The 21646-nt window shown below is 37.1% G+C and overlaps 2 protein-coding genes across 3 annotated transcripts in view; both read right to left on the minus strand.

The window, feature by feature from the left end:
- Positions 1-8816, minus strand: part of LOC127496308 (C3a anaphylatoxin chemotactic receptor-like) — a 100028-nt gene extending 91212 nt beyond the window's left edge. The window contains exon 1 of one of the 2 annotated variants that reach the window (XM_051864201.1): positions 8088-8586. In XM_051864201.1, coding sequence (XP_051720161.1) covers positions 8088-8091 — 4 coding nt within the window. In that variant the 5' untranslated portion in view covers positions 8092-8586. Of the gene's footprint in view, positions 1-8087 lie in introns of both variants that reach the window. The other variant, XM_051864197.1, reaches the window with a different exon arrangement.
- Positions 3875-21646, minus strand: part of LOC127496312 (C3a anaphylatoxin chemotactic receptor-like) — a 154368-nt gene continuing 136596 nt past the window's right edge. The window contains exon 2 of the mRNA XM_051864208.1: positions 3875-6816. Coding sequence (XP_051720168.1) covers positions 5873-6816 — 944 coding nt within the window. The 3' untranslated portion in view covers positions 3875-5872. The remainder of the gene's footprint in view (positions 6817-21646) is intronic.

Genomic DNA, 21646 nt, shown 5'->3' on the forward strand with positions numbered 1-21646 from the left:
TAATTACGTCAATATTGTACGTTTTAGCACCTTTCTAAACGTACAAAAATGTACGTTTTGTGTCCTTGAAAGTTACGTATTAATACCTACGTATTAACAATGAGACCAGGGAATTGTTGGCTTCAATCAGAAGGGACCACACCACTGGCAGCCAAACAGCAATGCACAACATTAATAACTAGTGGGACTGTCATTTACATAACATTATAATCGTGTACACTATTGAAATAAAACCTTGTGAATTCTCTGTGTTGTTGTTTCAGCGCGTTGTTGTGGGAAGAGCAAGTTTACTACAGGAAATCATTCTGATTAACACATAACTAGTTCAAGCTTCACTTGTGCATTCGCGTCATTTTGTGCAGATAAAAGTCGTAATATTAAATTTATGTAGCCTATAAATATCTGATTAATCTCATAGGATGCGTTTCGTTGAGGTTAATAACCTGCAGAGCTTTATTGTACTGATTTAGTACAATACTGATGATCATCTTCCTCTCAAACAGCAACGCAAAACATTAATATCTATGATTGGGGCTGTCTTATTCATAACATTATAATTGTATACACTATTGCAATAAAACGTGAACTATTTGGGCTTAGTTGCTGTGTTTCGGCGTGTTGTTACAGGAAGAACGTATCCACAACAGGTACATTATTCTGACTACGTTACTTAGTTCAAGTTCATCTGTGCGTGATTTTGTGCAAATACTAGTTGTAATATTTTTTATTTTGTATAAATATCTGAATTATCTTATATAGGATGTGTTCCGTTGAGTTATTAATCTTCTAGCTTCAGTTTACGGGTATTCATTCTCTTCAGCTTCAGCGTGCGCATGCAGTTCAAACAGCAATGATATTTCAAACAGTCATTAAAGATGTTTACTATTACTGTAGTATTAAAAAAGTTTCATATTTTTTCAAAAACATTAATGCATTATTTTTAATAACTAGCACTTGTATGGTCCTCGTATTATTTTCATCAACATATAGTTTGATTAAAATCATTTCCTTATTTCCAATTATTTATTCCACCATGGCACATGCATTTTGTTTCTTTATTGTCTAAATAATGTTGTCAAATGACTTGTTTGCATTTAGGAATTTTATGTAATTTTATTTGTATTTTTGTTATAGATCAGGGTGACCATATGTGCCATTTTCCCAGGACACGTCCTGTCCAGGATTTCTAAATTGCCTAAAATGGCTTGAGCCCTTGCCTCTTTAATCGTGAAAGTGGTCATATCGATGTGCCCCCGGACCGTGATTTAAGAACGCGATTTCTACACGGAGGTCTGTGCAAGCCACTGTTCTTATTGACAGTCTTCCTGCAATGCATTAAAATGTTGTCGTATTTGCAATGCTTTGACCGTTCTCTGTAGGGTCACCGTGATTTTGCCAAGTAAGACATGTTCCTGGATCAACATATTTTGTTGATCCTGGAACAACATTCCTAACCGAAAATTTATTCCTAACCTTTTCCCAACCCCTAAACCTAACCCTACCCATAACTTATCCCTAAAATCAGAGGGAAATGATAGTTGAATAACACTGTTGTGGAAGCACCTAACCGAGGTTGTAAGCCTAAACTTGACATAAATGGTAAACTTGTCCCTCAAATCTGATTGGTTGACTGGAATGTTGTTCCAGGATCAACAAAAATGTTGATCCAAGAACATGTTGTACTTGGTGAAATCACGTTTACCAGTTCCCAGTTCGGAATATAGAGAATAACTCCCTTTGGAGTGAATAGTGCTTTATACCTGCAAACCTTTTTCATGCTAAAATAGCAATATTACACACTAAAGAAAGTTGAAAAAGTAAAAAAGCATAATAGGTCCTCTCTATGTCACAGTCACCATCTGTCTCACCTTCCCTGCACTCCATTTCCCAGCATCCCTCTGGTTTCTCACCTGCACTCACTCACCAATCACCTGCACCTGCAAGCTATCACCATTGTTAACACTCATCAGCACACCACTACATAAGCCCCATGTTCACTCCACCACATTGTCTGATCTCGTCATTGGAAAGTAAAATGTCTATGGCAAGCATTATGTCTCACGGACTCCTTACCTGTTACTCACCTGAGAATCCCGTATCCTCTTCCATCCGTCTTCTGCTATCCATTCCCCGTGGATCCCTCACCTGCAAAGACATTCATCTATTAATTCTCTAGCTAAGTGACTGTTCCAAAGTGCTTGATCATTGACTCACCTGCATTCACCGTTTGCCAGTGTCCATGCCTCTGTTTAAATAAACACCTGTTTTGCACTTGCCTGCCTCCGTCTGTGTCCCTGACGGTCAACACACTTGTGAAACTGCACATTTAATGGGAAACATTTATGTAAATGCTATATAAAAGTAAAAAACATATGTCAGAAGCCAACATACCACAGGACCACAGCTATGACCCAAAAAGGCCTGAGCTGTTTTTTTCCTTTTAAGTCGTTTGACTCATACTGCAATAGCTATATGCAGATACAATAATTCAACGTGATCTCATGAGAATACGTGTGTATTTTACGGAAAGTGTGGTTCTACCACACGTACATTTACTTACATGTTCATACGTACAATATTGACGTATTTATAGCACTAAAACATAAAAATACTTACGTATTAACAGCAATAAAAATAATAAATATTAAAATCGTGGCATTAATGTTTTAAATTTGTTGTACTTGATTGTCATATCAATACATGTTTTTAGTCGAATTTATTGAATGCAGTTTACTCATCTTACATTTCTGTTCATGACTTGTGCTGCAAACTCGTTTCGACGGATTACATAATGTTAAACAAGACTACACTTTGAAATGAATAAAATTTCTGTAATTGTTTAACCATTTTGTAATATTTAGTTTGTTTGCTTGTGAGACAAGGCGTTTTCTCCTATGCAGCGACTGACAATACAACCATAAGATACACCAAAGCTCAAAATAAGTTCACAAATCGCATCAATTTTATTTGTTCGCTGTACTCCAAATCTTTAGAATACATACGTCTGTAAGGAACAGATCCAAATTTAGCCCTTTATCTTCATTCTCAGCAGCGACCGTCACAGTCAAAGCCCGTACTCGTTATGATTCAAATTAGTGATGTCCGGTTCGCGAACGAATCGTTCTTTTTAACCGGTTCTTTTCAGTGAACCGGTCGAACCAGTTCACCAAATCGGACTGAATCGTTCCAAATAGTTCGCATCTCCAGTAAGCAAACAGCAGAAAACTGTGATTTCTTTAACACGCTAGATCAAAAACTCTCATATGCATTAGGTAAATATCCTACTGCCTTTTGATTTTGGGAGGTGATTTTAACATAACTGAATAATATGCTAGATAGGTACCCTCCAAGGAAAGCAGTTTATCCAAATTCAAATCTTGTAGCATTTATAGATAAATTTGACTTAGTTGACATCTGGAGAGAAATGTATCCAGATGTATGTAATACAGTACACCTGGAGTAACAAAGACCGTTCAAGGCGATCAAAAATTGATTATTGGTTGATTTCTAAAACATTAAGTAGTAATAATATCTCTATTAATATTAGCAATAGCCCACTGACTGACCACAATGCTATTCATATGGTAGTTAATTTATCGCAATTAGCAATTCCTACCTCCAAACCGTTGCTCTGGAAATTAAATAACTCCCTTCTTAAATACGAAAAGGTCAAGCAACAGATTCAAGCAACTAATCCAAATTTACTGGGAAAGGGCTAAATCACAAAATAATTATGGACGTAATTGGGAGCTTTTAAAGTATGAATTAGGTAAATTCTTAAGAAAATTTGGAAGTGATATAGCAAAGCAAAAAAGATTAATAGAGGATGAAGTTCTTTCACAACTTTCTGCTTTATTATTTAAGGAACCAATGACAGACATTCAAAGTATTCAATATTCCAAACTACAAAATAAATTAGACTACATGTATAGATCCACAGCTAAAGGAGCCTATGTTAGATCAAGAAAAAAATGGCTGGAAGAAGGAGAGCAGAATTCAGCCTATTTTTTTAGGTTGGAAAGATCCAATGCTGTGAACGCTTCTATTGATCGTCTGCGTACAAATGATAAAGTTCTCGATAATCCTATGGACGTAGCTTCTTTTTGCTCCAAATTCTATAGTAACTTATATACATCAAGATATTGTGATAATTCTGCCAAATCTTTTTTTGAATCTATTAATCAAAATAAATACTAATGTAATTTACAAGGTATAACAATTGACGATAGACAAATTATTGTTTTTAAATTATGCCTCTCAAACCACTTTGTTTTTAAATGATGCCTCTCAAATTCCTTTAGCTTTAAGATTGATTGATCTCTTTTCCAGAGCTTCAGGTCTCTATTTAAATATTAACAAATGTGAGTTGATGTCTGTTAAAAGCTGTAATTGTAAATTGTGGAATTGTAATTAATAAAGACCAAAAAATAAGATGTAAACTCAATCACAACTTTTCATTTTCCGTCGGTCTTAGTACATGATGTAACTACAGAAGAGTCAAGTTTTAAATAGGAAACATATTGAAACTCTTTGGTCATTTTTTAACGAGATGCTAACGGTCTAATCAGATTCAATGAACTATGCTAAGCTATGCTAAAAGTGGTACCGCCAGACCCGGAGATCGGCTGAATGGATTCGAAAACGGTAAAACTCAACTGTTTAACTCTAGGGGAGTTGGAAAATGAGCCTATTTTCAAAAAAAAGGTGGAGTGTTCCTTTAAGACATATAAAACGTCTCCTTGAGCAATCAATTGTAAGATAGCATTTATTTTGTTGTCTGGTTTCTATTTTCATTCAACACCTGCTTTACTAGCATTCGCCATAAGAGGAATTGTATTTGGGTAATGCAATGTGTTGTTGATTTTACTACAGAAACACACTTCAGACTTGATGATTTATGGTGCTTATGGTTCAGGGTTGGTAAACACTGCTCTTGCATAAAGAACCCAGGTTTCTCCATTCAGTGTATAACTCATGGAAAATAATTAGCTTTGATCATGTGGTGATGGATGGATGGATTTATGCTACTTTATTTTATTTATTCTTCATATTACAATAATAGAGCCCATATAATATAGCCAGTGTTGGAGCTGCCCTGTAAAACATAATTAGTTGCCATAGTAAAATCATGGTAGGTTTAACACTGTGACTTTTGTGTTATGCCTAAAAATAAAAGCAAAAGTAAACAGAATTTAGCATAAAAAATGTTCTTAAAAAAAAAAAAAAAAAAGACAGATTGTCTGAAGATTAGAGACAGAATGTTTCAGGAGGAATTTCTTCAGTTTTGGTGAATGAATAAATATTAGCAAAATATATAGTAGCACTAAATTAACAGAAGCCTATTACAAATGTGGCTTAATGTCAATAAAAATGAAATGCAGTAAAAAGGTAAAACAAGAAAAAATATGTTGAAAATATTTTTCAACGTTTAAATATTTCCCCAAAGGCTCTTAAACAAGCAGAGACAAGTACACAACACATTTGTATGTTTCCCACAAAAAGCATAAACAATACAAAACATTTTAGCATCCCAACCACTATAGATGCAACAACACAGTGAGTCAACCAATGGTGTGAGTTTGGGGCGGGATTATCTGTTTGACCAACCAATGCAAAACTGGGTGTGTTCTCCTGTCTGAAAAGTAATTTTAATGGCACATAAATTACATCTTTAGATTTTCTTCAGAACAAATATGGCTTTGAACCTGATCTGGCATGGGAGCAAAGTGGAGAGCTTGTTAATACGCTATATTGGACCACTTCAGTCTAATACAAGGAATGAATATCTTCAGGACTGATCTTCTAAAAGCTTGTTTTGTTGTACTCGTTTGTTGACAAGATGGTTGTGTTGTTCATCTTGAGACCCTGTGACTCAGAGGCCAGAACAAGTGGAAGGGCGAGATGATCGGAAAGAAAGATGTTCTTCAGCAAACGCTGACTCCAGCACCAGCAGCAGAGACTGTTTAAGCTTCTTCTTAAACTCCTCACACATGAACACATAGAGAATGGGGTTCAGACAGCTGTTGAGATGAACCAGGCAGTTTACAAAAGGTCCTATGGCATTTATTACTTCTATAATAAAGTCACTCCAATTATTCTCATGGGCAATTACAGTACACAGCTGTTGAACATGAAAAGGAAACCAGCATATGAAAAAGGCCATGATCACAGATATAATGACACGGAAAGGCTTAAGCTTCTTTCCTCTTTTGAGATGTTTGGCCCGCACTCCGATAGCAATGTATGAAGATGCAATGATCAGGAAGGGGATGAGAAAACCCACCATCAACCTATATATGACCAGAGGCTTGAAGAGTTCTGGATTATAAATGCATCGTTTATTCATTACAAAGCGGTTGATGACAAAGGGAATGCTGCAGAGGATGGATAAAACCCACACGAGTGCACAGATGATCCTCGCTTTGACCAGAGTTCGTTTGTTTTGAGCCCAAACAATCACCCATGTGGACAGGCATCGGTCGAGACTGATAGCGGTCAGCAAAAAAATGCTGGCAAACATGTTAAGCACCGTCACAAAGCTGACAAACTTGCACATGAAGTCACCGAAGTGCCAAGCCATCTTGTTAAAGGCAGTAACAATGTAAAGGATGATCACTAAGATGAAGATGAAGTCTGCAATCGCCAAGTTGAGAAACCAAATGGAGTTGACGGTCGTCTTCATTTTGTAGCCAGTCACAAATATGACGAGCCCATTTCCAACGATACCCAGAGCGAAGACGACAAAATATATGAATATATTGAAGATTTCAATGCCTGATAAGGGTTCTGTCTGGGTTGTTGCATTGGTCACATTCTCTGCACAAAGAAAAGAGATTCATTCAGAAATCCATCTCATTCAGTTCACAAATTCAACTCCCTGACTCAATCTGGTTGCAGCGGTTAACACCTCACTGGGAGTTGGAAAGGAATGATTTTCTTGAATTGTCTTTAAAATTATTTTTGGATAGTTATTACAGCTCTGATTTTTCAGGATGAATCGTATTATTGTTGTTCAGATTGGAACCTTAGTTACCAGTCCATTGTTAATCATGCTCAAGATTAGGCTAAATCATGTTTAAAGCATAATCTGATTTTATTTGTCTGAATTATGGGGAATAAACCTTTGCAAATTCAGAGGTTATGATACAAGGAGTTGCTCATTCTTACCATGATGCCACCAGGGGGCATCATGTCCTGTTCTCTATTTTATGTATAAAATGCATGATGTATGTATGTTTTACATTATGTATTTAAAAAAAAAAAAAAAAAAAAAAAAAAAAAGAGTATTTTAACAAAAAATTATACTTTTACTTAAAGTGTAAGAATAAACAAGAATACATTTAACCCAACAAAGGTTTTTTTTTTTTTTTTTTTTTCTTTTGGCTGCCTACAGCTCAAATTATGTCTGGTAGGTTTAAAGGCTTTGTCAGCAAAAAATCTGATGCACAATTCACATGCAACATTAAGACCATAAAACTGAACACTGAACAGACTAAGTTGCAACTCAAAAATATTATTTTACTGCTGTTCTCAACTCAATAATGCTTTCAGCTAGTTTTGCATTAAGCAGATACAGTTGCAAATGATGCAGTATGACCACAGCTTTTATTAACCTCTGTTGACTTACATGACACGTATTGCACATGTGACTGAAGTCTCAAAAACTCTAGCCAGAGATGCAGTATATATTTTTATATTTTGTTTGTTATTTTATCTTATAATAGTGGTTTACACTGAGAAACAACAGCAGGGATGGATGAGATCTCTTTTAGATTAGAGATCTCTGTTGGATTAGAGTTTAAGCTTTTAATTCAAGTCGCTATGCTACTTTAATCTTGATCAAATCAAAAATCGAAAGAAGTCAAGATAATGAACCCAACCAAAGGGGTGGAGGAATAAAAATGCATGTCATTTTGAAAAGGCATTACAGTAAATATAAACTGCCCACATCACCCAGTTCTTTTCACGGGGCATCGATATCATCATATGACATGTCTCAATAATGCAAAAATGTGCTTGCAATATTATAATAGGTGTATCAAACATAGTCATAGCCACAGGAATATTGCACAGATGTAGATTCTTACCCATTTTCAGTCCTTTCCTTCCGTTATTCCTGCAGGTGTGTTATCAAAGCTCACAACAACGTCTTCACATGAACAATTGGTGGTTGTTTCCCCTTTATTTGTATGAAAGAGAAAGTGGGGTGGAGTGATGATGCATCAAGGGAACTATGCATCTGTAGAAAACTATTTTGAATATCTGCTTTCAAAGGTTAAAGTTACAGTCTTCCATGGGAACCCAAAATAGAACCACATCGTTTATTAACATAAAAAAAAAAAAAAAATCCAAATATTTATGACAACAGCAACTAAGAATAAAGGACAGAGTAGAAAATTATAGTTCTGCACTGGTGTTTTGAGCATGATTATATAATACTATGTAAAAAAAAAAAAAAAAAAAAAAATGCAATATAATATATGCATTGATAATATAAGTTTATCTTTCTTCTTGAGTGTTAAAAGCAGTACAGAGAGCGCCATCTAGAGGCCGTAATCTTCTTCCTTCATAAACAATCCTTTCTGTGGCTTAACGTTAAAAAAAAAAAAATCCTCTCTATTCTAATTCTTTTTATTTTGAACAATTTGCATTACAGTACTTCTTACGCTAGTGCTAGGATGAATCGCTTGTTGTGCTGCTCATTTGTAATTCACTTTTACTAAAAGCATCTGCTAAATGAATAAATGTGAACTTATCAAAAGGGCAGACCTTTTAAGCCATTCAGACTGGTTCATCATTTATCTCCAAAATGGACAAAAAACACCATACAAGTAGTCCATATGGTTCACGCACTGTAAATAGTTTTCTTGATAGAATTGCGTGAAGAACAGACTTGTGCTCTATTGGTCTTTTAATGTATTAATATAAGTGAAAACTTAATTTGCATACTGCAGAAACTTACATGGGAAGTTTTTCATGGGAATCTGGAGAACAATATGGTGCAACATGTTCTAGAAAGAGGACTGAATTGCAAGCACAGCTGTCAGAAAACATGACACTAATTGTCATGACAAAATTTTGAGGCAGCAAGAGGGTATCAAAAATTTGAAGGGTATCAAGGCGTGTGAAAAGCAAAAATGCAATGGAAATACTGTTTTAAGGTATCAGTATATCACATCATTCACTCAGAAAAAGTACCCGTGCAAAGATTTTAAAAGATTTACATTTTTAAATCTTTGTATATTCATTAAGTTGTCTCTACAACAGTAGCCTAATTCCTTAGTTTGATGGGTGTTCAAAAATCTAAATTTAAAATTCTGTTTAAAAATACTCCAAAATATCCAATAAAACCTTAGACTCTTACCCCCTTTTTTGTCTGGCAGAATGCTCCTTTATTTGATACAGTGAGAAAGGGCAAGGTGCTTGATGACAAAAGGGATTTTTAGCATCATTAAACATCATCTTTCATTTTGTTATTGTAAAAATGTCCGGTGTTCAAACTGCTATCCTATAACACAGTTTGGTACATCCCTGACTCATCCCTGAAATCTTTCAAAAGAGAACCATTTCAGAGTGAACTAAAATGGGTAATTTCAGTCATTCCTAGTTTCCTTCTAAGTATAAATATGCAGGTTTTGTATTTTTAGCAGTAAAGAAATGACTGCAACAGGTTCCAATGAACAAAACTGAACAGTTTTGAAGTTGTGATGCACAAAAGGGAAATTTGTTTTGTCATGTTTACATAAAACTTTACCAAACAATTTTATGTAATATTTCTGATTTTCTTTCTTTTTTTTTTTTCTTGATTTTTCACTGTAAAGCCCTATAATTTACTGTAACTCAAACCATTTGAGGAAACCAACTGCCGTAAACCATTTAAGTTTTAGAACCAATAAGCACGAGTACTGTAAACTCATATACATTGAGTTAAATTCACTTATATTTTAGTGTTGGTTTAGTCAATCATTAGAGTAAACTCAACTTAAAGATTTTAAGTTTGTTTTATTCATTCAGTTTGAATTCAGATAACAAATCTAACTAAGATTTAACAACTATATTGTTACTTAAATGGTTTTCAAGTTCATCAAACTCAAAGTAATAAAGTTACATAAGACTAAGCAAAACCTAACATTGGCACAAAATGTTGACAGAACAGGAGCACTGTAAAACTCAAGTCCAGAATACTCAAAACATTTAAGTAAACTAACTGATTTTGTTAAGTTAGTAGAACTTAAAATTTTTGTGACAAGTGTGGCAGGGCCGAGAGCTGTGGAAGAAGAGCTAGGCCAGTGTGGTGCACAGGTGTCTCTCATTAACAATCACATCACCGGCATCGTTCTCAGTCTCACCCCACTCACCATAATGTTAATTACATACAGTTCATTTACATAAACATTACATTCAGATCTTCATGGTTGAATGATAGTTATAATAGCATGTTTTATTTTCTATCTATCAAAGAGACTATCTTGCATGTATATAATCAAACAACATACAGTATATGTGGTTTTAAAAGTTTTGCAGCCCAACCTCAACCAAACCACAGGATCTTCTCTCCCGTTTTCATCAATCTGTGTATAAAAACACAACTTTACACTTTCCAATTGCGTGCAATACATATGCCAAGTCCAATTTTGCGTGCAATACATACGCCAATCCTTCCCATTAACTTCGGTGGAGAGCAGATGCGTCCAAATACCATGCAACATCTTCAACGGCAATGACGTCACCAGCGATGCTCAGTTCGCCCAGCCCAGTTCACCTGATGCGCGTACATATTCAAACAGGTAAGTAAGGGCAACAATCTTAAAAAACGGTATTAATAAATGAAAGTTTTTAATCATGTGACATGGGTCTTCAGCTTTTAGACACGGCTGATGACAGCACTACAAATCAGCAGAATGAATTACTAGCTAACTTTAACGTTTTTAGCTAAAATGGTAACGTTAGCCTACGGGACCCCCCAGGGGTCAAAAATGTGGACTAATCATTGCGCATGGACTCCTAAACCGAATTTATTCCCAAATTGTGGGCAACAGGACAGCCCGTTTACTGCTTATAAAAGAAAAGGCATGTTAATGCATGCTGCATCTATAAATGTTTTAGGCCTGTGCAACTTGCGGACCGCTGTGGCGTCCCTGTTATCGGTGTACATATTACCCATGGTGCGGGTGTGGGACCTTAACTGACGCTAGATAGTATTTTGGATCATACGGCCTACATTCACTATACAAGCCGATCTGAGATCTGTTAAAATAACAGGCACGTTGGTACAATTCAGGCAGGCATTACTAATTGCATGCAGATGCATGATACAGTATGATTGGATTAGGCTCCTATTCCCAGGATATTTGATTTCTAATGTCGTTATGTAACGTTATAGTTCTTAAGTCCAACACAATTCATCCATGGTGACAATAAAGTAAATTGTATGTGCTTTTTTAATCTTCATAGTGCCATTGGAAAGGCTTAGGATATGCTCACAGCGGGTCCTCCCGCAGAATTACATATTTTGTTACGTATAAATAATTATTATTATTATTTTATTTATTTTTTTTGTAGTAAAAATGCCAGTTGGTTCAACTCTTTGGCAGTGCACCCATTGCCTGGAGAAGATCAATTGTTTCAATCTAAGATGCACCAAGGTAAATAATTTTTAATAGGCTACTGTACTGTCTAACTGCTTACCCCCATTTTCATGCATTAAAGCCAGAGTCAAAAAGGCTATACATCTGACATTGAATCTGTCTATTACAGACAATACATTGTTCTATTGTGGTGGTTCTCAACTGTGGTCACCCAGTTCATTGACATTATCCATATTTTAATTTCAAAATTCAAGAAAATGGAAACATCTCTACTTGCGCATGCGATAATGACAACTTAAGGTATAATGTCTGTGGCCAGATAATGGACATTTGTATATTCCATAAAAATATGGATACATAAATAACTTGGTTTCTAGCATCATACCTTTAATATTATTAAAACATGCCAGTGCATTGACTCAGCTGTATATTTAGTCTGATCAATTAATTTCATTCACTTGATATTGAAGTCATTATTTAGGCCCTTGTTAATAGAGGGCTAGAAAATCAGCAATGCTTGATCAACTGGACCACAGTTTTGAACCGTCTCCCCCTCACTCTCTCTGTCTTTCTCCCTTGCTCAGTGTGGGAAGCTGCTGGACATGAAGTCCAGGCAGACGGCCCCTATGAAAGTGTTCCGGACCAAGGAATGGGCACAAAAAGTCCTGCAATCAGGCAAAAATCTTTGACAACAGTGCCCTATTGGTAATAAGCTTTTTGTCATTTCTAAAAGCTGTACTGTTTGACATTCTTATATTTTAGAGTGGTTTTACTGTGGTATTTGTAGTTAAAGCACAGTACCACAACACTTGCTATGCTTTTACCACAGTAAATGATTTTACTGTGTACTGTTTGTAGTTAAAGCACAGTAAACACAACACTTGCCATGCGTTAAATACTTTTTTGTAATGTTATTGTAATTCAATATTTTTTCTGTTTTGCAGTTCCTTCAGATCACATACTCCTCCATCTCCATCTCCCACAACAACCTTTAATCCAACAGCTCTTTTAAGAAGCCATCTCTCGCAAAAGCTCTCTCACTATCTCTCTCTCTCTCAGCTTTCTTGCCTATTTTTCTGACCTGTAATCTGTAATTCATTTACACATAGTTTTGCTCTCTTTCTTTCATTTTTTCATCATGGCATATTTTTAAATCTCAGAATCAAATGTTGACCAATTCTGTCAGAAAGCTGCTCTTATTAACAGGGAACTCGAACTCAAAGTTACCAATGCTGATCTTGAAGAAGCTGCAACGACAAACATTTCCAGTGGTATGTCTGTGTTGGTCTTAACCCTTGATTGAACATTCTGCAGTTACATTTTGCACACCATTTGGTATTTCTTAAACTTTGTTTTACATACCACACAGCCCCATCAGTAGTAATTCATACAATTTACCAAGTCACCAAATTCATATGACGGTGTACAAGCGTACTTGTACATAATTCTGAGTTGTTTTACTCCTACTGCTGCCATAGCCTGAACTCTCATGCAGATTGTGCCCATTGTAAGTAGTCGGACTGTTTATATGAAACGTTTGTGTATATCAAATGGAAATATTAAAGTGTAAATGAAGTCCATTGTATTCTTTATTAACCTTTACAAATTGCCGCTGTCTCTTCTCGTTCCAGCAGTACATGGTATCTGCTCATAGTCTGCTTTTCTTTCCTTTGTGATTTTTATTGAACACATCTGTCTAAGAAGCAAGCGTCTGGAAATGCTAGTTTAACATGTCATGTGACACATCAGGTCTTCAGTTAATTTGTCTAAATCAGATCACTTAAGGTTGTTTATACCAAGAACAATAACTATAATGATAACTATTTTAACATCCATACCAACAGACAATAAAGTTCTGTTTATTATAAGTGCACATTGTGGTTATGTTGTCTGCCATTTTCCAAGCCAAGTCGAGTGGATTCTGATTAGCTTCAATGTTTTTAGTGTTAATCATATGATTTAATAAAATTCTCACAGATTACTTAGTCCTTCTCCATCAGCTCTTTACAATATCAGACCCAATGGCTCTTTTAAGAGCCAACCATTCCAAAAACTTCCATATCTCTTTCTTTCTCTCTCTTTCTGTCTTTCTCTCTCTGTCTCTCTCTCTCCCACTGTATTCTACACGGCAACACTGAAAAAGAGGGGAAATGGTAATGTAAAAATTATCACCTTTTTTTCTTCCTTTTTAACGTTATTTCCTTAATTGTATGTCAACTAAATGTTACTGAGTTGCATATTATGTAATTCAATGTATATGTCTATATTCCAAAGTTCTGTTTTCACTATCAGTCTGGTATGCCAATCAGAATTATGGATTGTATTCATAAATGCCACAAAATGCTACTAAAGCCACTAAAAAGCCACTTAATTATTGTAATCCTGTTTGAAACCTTCAAGGTAATTAGAATGTTATCAATGCATTTTCTTGCTGAAAACAGTTGACTTTTATTATTATTATAATTGTTATTAACAATTTTAATTTGCCTTGCATTTAGTCGCAATAGAAGCGAACACTGATTGCATATAGTTTTAAATTAAAAATGTAAAATATTGTTCTTAATCATTTTTTGCCTGTTTGTTCTTTAAAGAGAAGAGAAGAATATCTTTCTGATGGGAGCCTTGCAACTGGTTTGTAAAAATATTATTTGGAATCTTATAATGTTTTCCATACACAATTTATCTATTATTTTTGAATATTAGCCAATGTTGTTTTAAAGGGGTTTCATTTAGATATTTCTGAGTTACATATTACTTTATCAGTCAGTTTTTTTTTTTTTTTTTTTAAGTTGACATAATTCACTATAATTGATTTGCCTCTATGCAGATTTTTTTTTTTTTTTTTGTTAAATAATCAACTGCTTTTTTTCTTCATAGTGGCACAAACTGGAGAAGTACTGGGATGCCAGAGGTTGCTGTTCTGAACTCCTGGGCACTTATGTTTGTCTTTAAACAGTTTGACATATCAATAAACATTGGGAAATGTCTACTAGCTACTAGCTAAGAATGGCAAGAGGTCCATTTCTAGGAAACACAGAAGTGATTAAATGTATACCTTTTAATACACTATAAATACAGTAATGTTACAGAAGCACTTTAGCTGCACTTTGGTCAAGAAGTACTACATGCTTGAATAATTATCAGAGGAGTAGTTTTCTGTAAGCAAATAAAACATTTTGATACATTTGGGACAAATAAATGTTTAACTGATAATCTGTCCATTCACCACAAGAACCTGGAAGATCCTGTCATAAATGACCATATATGGACAAGCAAGTGTGACGCCCTGCTTAACTGGGTTGCCATTGGCTTTGAACTTCCCTTGGCACTGGCCGGACTCGCTGTGATTGGACTATCTTTTAACCCAAATTAAAAAACGCATAAAGTTGCAAAGTATGTTTTGAAAACTCCTTTTTCTCCAATTGTGAAGCCTTTATACAATCACGCAGTGTAACTGCACGGCCATTGGTTCGTGAAGTTAAAGTAAACAAACCAATGACAGCGCAGAATGCGCGAGCCAATGGTGAGCGAGCCCGCTCGAGCCCGCCAAAAAAAGGGGCAGGGTCTCGGGCTATATAAGCGGCCATCTCACCATGGCAAATCGATTTAATTCGACTGAAAGGATGGCATGAGGTGTCTCGCGTGTAGCACGGCAAAGTACGCAGCACTCGTTCCGTATCTAAGGGAACCGAGGTTACGTTAGTAACCAAGTATGTTCCCTTGTGACACTACACGAGTACTGCGTCGTTCGTCTTATTAATATTGATTATTAATAAGACAAGATGCAATGGGGACAGTACAATCACGCCGTGCTACGCAGGGGGACGACCGAGCATCGGGGCAGAGCAGTTGAAAAAGGGCTCGTGACAGATACTCATAAGACAGGATAGCCCAGACAACAGGGACTGAAACACTGTAGTCATCCTCCCATACCCATAAACTAGGGCACCAGAGGGGCCTAGGGTATATATAGAGGGCACAGAACATAGTTACGCCCAGACGTGGTCGGGGTCGTAATGGAAAGCGATAAGCTGGACACAGCAGGGAGGCTTATGCAGAAAGGACCTGCGTTTGAAGCTAGGAACATCTAGATTATAAAACCTGACAAATGTGGACGGCGAGGCCCAGCCGGCCGCCGCACAAATGTCAGCAAATGGAAACGCCACAGGACCACACCCATGAGGAGGTCATACCTCTCGTGGAGTGCACTCTTACACCCAAAGGGCATTGAACGCCTAAGGAGGAGTAAGCGAATGCTATAGAGTCGACTATCCATCTGGAAAGCCTGGGCTTTGTGACCAGAAGACCTTTTGTGCGGCCACCGAAGCAGACAAAAGCTGTTCCACCTGACGAAAGGAGGCGGAACGGTCAATGTAAGTCCTTAGGGCCCTGACAGGACAGAGTAGGTTCAACTCCTGTTCATCCAGAGAAGGAGGAAGAGCGGAGAGAACGACCATATGTGCCCTAAAGGGTGTAGATAGGACTTTCAGGACATACTCATGTCTCGGTTTTAGGACGACTTTGGAGTCGTTAGGCCCGAATTCAAGACACAAGATGCTCACAGTGGGAGATTTACAGGCACCCGCCTGTAAATCTCCCACACGCTTAACTGATGCTAAAGCTAGCAGTAAGGCAGTTTTCAGCGACAGGGGCCGTAAGTCGGCAGTCTGGATTAGTTCAAAGGGAGGACCTTTAAGGCCTCTAAGAACCACAGAAAGGTCCCAGGTAGGAACCGTGAGGGGACGAGGGGGATTCAACCTCCTGGATCCCTTAAGGAAGTGAACAACAAGGTCGTTTCTCCCTATCGACTGCCCCGCTATAGGCGCGTGAGAAGCTGCTATAGCTGCGACCTAGACCTTAAGGGTAGAGGGAGTACAGCCTATATCCATTAAGTCTTGAAGGAAGAACAATATCTGGGATATGTCACAAGTCAATGGGTCCTCGCCCTGGGCTGTACACCAGGTGGCAAAGATGGCCCATTTAAGAGAGTAGAGACGTCTTGTAGACAGAGCTCTGGCCTGAGAGATAGTGTTTAAGACATTCTCAGGGAGGCTTGCAGGCTCCCATTGAGAAAACACACATGAAGGTCCCACAGCTCGGGTCTGGGGTGCTATACTGTCCCTCTCGCTTGAGAGTGGTCGCGTCTCAGAGGGATTGGCCATGGCTCCATGGGCGAGAGCCGAGATAGCTCTGAGAACCATGGTTGGGTCCTCCACAGAGGAGCCACCAGGAGGACTTTGTGAGCACCTTCCCTGACTCGTCTGATCACTTGGGGAATCAGCGCGATCGGGGGAAAAGCATAAAGGAGGAGGCTGGGCCAGTCGTGGGTTAGCATGTCCCTGGCTTTCGAGAAATATATTGGGCAGTGATGATTGTCTTCTGAGGCAAAGAGGTCGAAGACGTCCCAAATTCTCTGGACTGAGCGGGGGTGGAGTGACCATTCCTCTGAGGGAAGGTTGCTCCGGGACAACATGTCCACCCCAATGTTCATACGCCCTGTATGTGTGCTGCTCTCAATGAGAGCAGGTTGCACTGGGCCCACTCTAGGATGGTTTTCGCTAGAGTGAAGAGGGGCTTCGAAGAGAGACCGCCCAGGCGATTTATGAAGGACACCACCGTCATGCTGTCTGAGCTGACCAAGACGTGATGATCCACCAGGAGAGGAAGGAAAACCTGGAGAGCTCGATATACCGCCATCATTTCCAGGCGAAATGAATCAGCGTGTCGAATCATGATTCGGATCGCGTGTCAAACCGCCAAACTGCTGAAATCACGTGACTTTGGCGCTCCGAACTGCGGATTCGACACGCTGATTCATTATGCTCCGAAGCTTCCTGAAGCGGCGTTTTGAAATCGGCCATCACTAAATAATTCGTTATTTTGTTTTTTTGCCGCACCAAAAATATTCTCGTCGCTTTATAATATTAATATTGAACCACTGTACTCACATGAACTGATTTAAATATGTTTTAGTACCTTTATGGATCTTGAGAGAGGAAATGTCATTGCTCCATATGTAGGGCTCACAAAGCCATTGGATTTAAACAAAAATATCTCAATTTGCGTTCCGAAGATTAACGAAGGTCTTTCGGGTGTGGAACGCCATGAGGATGAGTAATAAATGACATAATTTTCATTTTTGGGTGAACTAACCCTTTAAAGGGGCCGAGGCACAAAATAACTTTCCAACTAATATATACATAAAACTCTGCATAAGTCACATGAAAATACATGAAAACATTTCTAAATAGATTATTAGTGTTTTAACATCCACATCAAAATTTTTTTCTTTTTTTTCCCTCTTTTTAAATAAAACCATGAATTAACAAACTAAAATAAATAATGAATTAAACTGAAACTAAAATAAAATGAATTAAACAAATAAAATAATGAATTTGAGGTTACAATAGCTTTAAAACCATGTCAACATTAATTCATTTAAGCTATAATAATATAAAGTAGGCTAATATGCAGCACGCGCCGCATTTGCGCATGCAATTCTTGAGTGCGCGCCGCGAGCACAGTATAACGACTGATTGGACAGTCATGTTCATTTTTCTGAATTTTATTGACATAGCCTGACAACATCTCATCTGACCGCAGTTCACTGTTGTTCAACTGAAGCTCCCTTGTCGTCACCTGTAGCCTGTTTTTCCAATTTTCATTGATTCAACTGATTCGTTCAAAAAGCTGATTCATTCAGTAAAGAAACACCGCCATTTGTTGCTCAGGGACGCAATTACAGTGCTGTGGATTTGTTTTGAACTCTATTTGTTGGCGAAATTGTGCAAAAACAGGCAATGGTGTCTAAAATGTAAACATGAATAAAATTAATATAACATTTGTTATCATGCTGATATCTGGAGAAAAACGACATTCTTCGTGTGATATTTATTAACTATATTGAAGTCACACAGTGAAAGTGTGCACTCTATAAATGCGCAACAACACTAGTCTAATCTACAAGACAACATCACATACAGGGACGTCAGATCGATTGTGCATTGTTAAAACAACAATTATGATACAATCTCAGACTAAATATATCGCACACCCCTACCCTACCCTCTTCACAGTAATTATAAATAACATTTGAAATTCAGGTCTGTAGACATTTCTATTTAGACTCTTGGGGGCAGTGAAACAGCTAGGCTACTCTGGTGACGCCAATCAATCTACAATCTTTTTTAGTGGCATTTGTGAATTTACATTATGCATTTAAATTAATAGTACCCACTACAAAATCATACTGGGGTGGCCACAGGGGTGGCCAGAGTTTATACAGGGGTGGCTATGGCCAACACTGGCCACTCCTTGGGGGCGCCCCTGGTTCCAGCTCATGTGGGAATTAAAGGGAATGAAGAAGCAGATAAATTAGCTAAGCAAGCAGTAGATGATGAAATGGTAGAATTTGAGCTACCACATAGTATAAGAGAAATAAAATCAGTAATAAAAGAGAAAGTGATTAAAAAGTGGCAACAGTACTGGGATAATGAGAATAAAGGGAGACATTTATATGCAATACAAATGAAAGTGGGGAAAGGTAGGAAATGTGGGAGAAATAGGAGGGAGGAAAACATAATTACATGACTAAGAATGGGACATACAGGTTTGAATAAAACATTACATTTAATATCTAAACATCCAACAGGATTGTGTGAGAAATGTGGACAGAGTGAAACTGTAGAACATGTGATTATTAATTGTAAGGGTTATGATGAAGAAAGAGAAGTGCTAAGAGAAGAGGTATGGAAGAATGAAGGGAAACAGTTAACTTTAAAGAATATATTAGACTTAGATGTAGGAAATAGTACGGTAGATGTGTTGTTTCAGTTTCTGAATAACACAGGTTTTATAAAGAGAATGTAGGATGGATATAGAGTGGTAGAAAATGCAGGTAAGATGCTGATATAGTGTGGGTAGAAGGGACAGAATATTTGAAGGTTAAACAAGGACATAGTTAGATATTGGGTGTTAAAGGGAATTGGGGTGGAAACTGGAGGAGCTGAACACGCAGCACAAGTGTTTTTTTTTTTCTTTCTTTTATTAATGGGGGGAGTAGAAAGAGTTAAAGGAAAATGTTTCTGATCCAAGCTACCTGATGATGGCAGTAATGCACTGTTAAGTGTGGTTGCCAATAAAAGGAAGAAGAAGAGAAGCATGGAGAGGGACAGACTGCAGACTCGTGGTGCTGGACTCTTTACTGGAAAGATTGGGAGAGCATTATTACAGTGATTATTATTTTTCTAGCATGTTATATGTTTGGCAACAGTTCTTTTAACCCTAAAAGATGGAGTGTGTAGCTTTTCATTTCTTAACCATGTATTAAGATGTATCATGGCCATATTCCAGGAAGACAATGTCAGGATTGATTAGGCTCAAACTGTGAAAGAATTGTTGGGAGGGAGCTTGAAGAATCATTTTCACACGTAAGTTTTTGGGATGTGATGGAGGAGACTACAGAATGCTCACCTCTTGCATTGTCAATACAAGATCTTGAACAAAAAAATGATGCACCTCTCGATGGAAATAAATGTTGTGATGTTATTTCCATCAAGAGGTGCATCAATTTTTCGTCAAGTTCTTGTATTGACAATGCAAGAGGTGAACACTACGTAAAGTCTACTCCAGCACATCCTAAAGACTTTCAATGAAATTAAGGTCTGGAATCAGAGGTGCCAATACTTGTGTAAAAATTATTCTTCATTCTCTCTGAACCATTCTTTCACAATTTTAACCATGGAATCTTGAAAATGAATCTTGACATTGTCATCTTGGAATATGGCCATGATGTGTCTTCCTACATGGTTGTTTAAGAAATCAAAAGCTACACACTCCATCTTTAAGGGTTAAAAGAACCATTGCCAAACATATAACATGCTAGAAACATAATAATCACTGCAATAATGATCCATTCATAGACTCATAAGTATTTGCCTAAAATCCAAACAGCGCATTTTTTGGCCGGGCAGTGTATAATATAATATAATATAATATAATATAATATAATATAATATTATTAATGCAGGCACAGTGCATTGACTGTATCTTAAACAGTTTTGCATTTACTACACCCTGAGAGGTGTTTAAAAAATTTGCCATATGAATAATACACATATTCAGTTCTTACCCATTTTTGTGCTGTTAATGCACTGGGACAAGCCGAGTCTTGATCTTGTTATGTCTTCTCAGTGTTGCTGACAGATTGTTGGTTTTATACCAGACAGCAAACCCTGCACTACATCCATAGATTGATTTGCCGTTACTGATAGTGGCCTTCAGCAGACTTGAAGTATGGCATCACAGTGAGAAGTGGGCATGTACAGCAAAACCTTTCCTGCCACAGAATGTTCCTGTAGCTCAAACATAGAGCATGGTGCTAGAATTCAATTCAATTGTATGAACTGATTAAAATATAGATCCCTTGAATATTTTGGATAACAGTGCCAATGTGAATTGAATCATAAAATTATGTTTCAGTGATTAAACTGAAGTCACAAAAATAGTAGGCTATGTTTGGACTGAAGTAAAAAGGAAACATTAATGACTAGAAACACACAAAGTCAAGTGTTCATGTTCATTGTTTATCAAGATATTTCATTAGCAAGAATTGCTGAAAGAACCACAGGTGGCTATCACTCTAAAAAACGATGGTTCTTTAAAGGTTCTTTACACATAGTAAGAACCGTATGGTCCTGAAGAACCCTTTATATGCTTAAATGGTTCTTCGTGTTAGAGTTTAGGGTTCTTTATTCCCTCCTTTTTGTTTTTCAAATCTGTAACTGTCAAAGCCACATCATTACTGGTTTTCTGGAGCTCAGCCACAGACTGTACAATCACAACAGGTAAATGATTTCTTTCTTAAAATCCTACCAATCATGTGTTTTTCTTTTTTCTTTTAACAGGACATGTATGTGTCAAGCTATCCCATGACCTTTCATTTAAACATTGTAAAGGGCTCACACTGTCAATTCAATTCAATACTTTTGGCCTTCATAAACATAATTATCTTTACATAAACAAATGGGAGAGACAGACTGTAACTCTAAACTCAGTTT

The sequence above is a fragment of the Ctenopharyngodon idella genome, chromosome 15, assembly GCF_019924925.1.
Source record: "Ctenopharyngodon idella isolate HZGC_01 chromosome 15, HZGC01, whole genome shotgun sequence".
Taxonomy (NCBI): domain Eukaryota; kingdom Metazoa; phylum Chordata; class Actinopteri; order Cypriniformes; family Xenocyprididae; genus Ctenopharyngodon; species Ctenopharyngodon idella.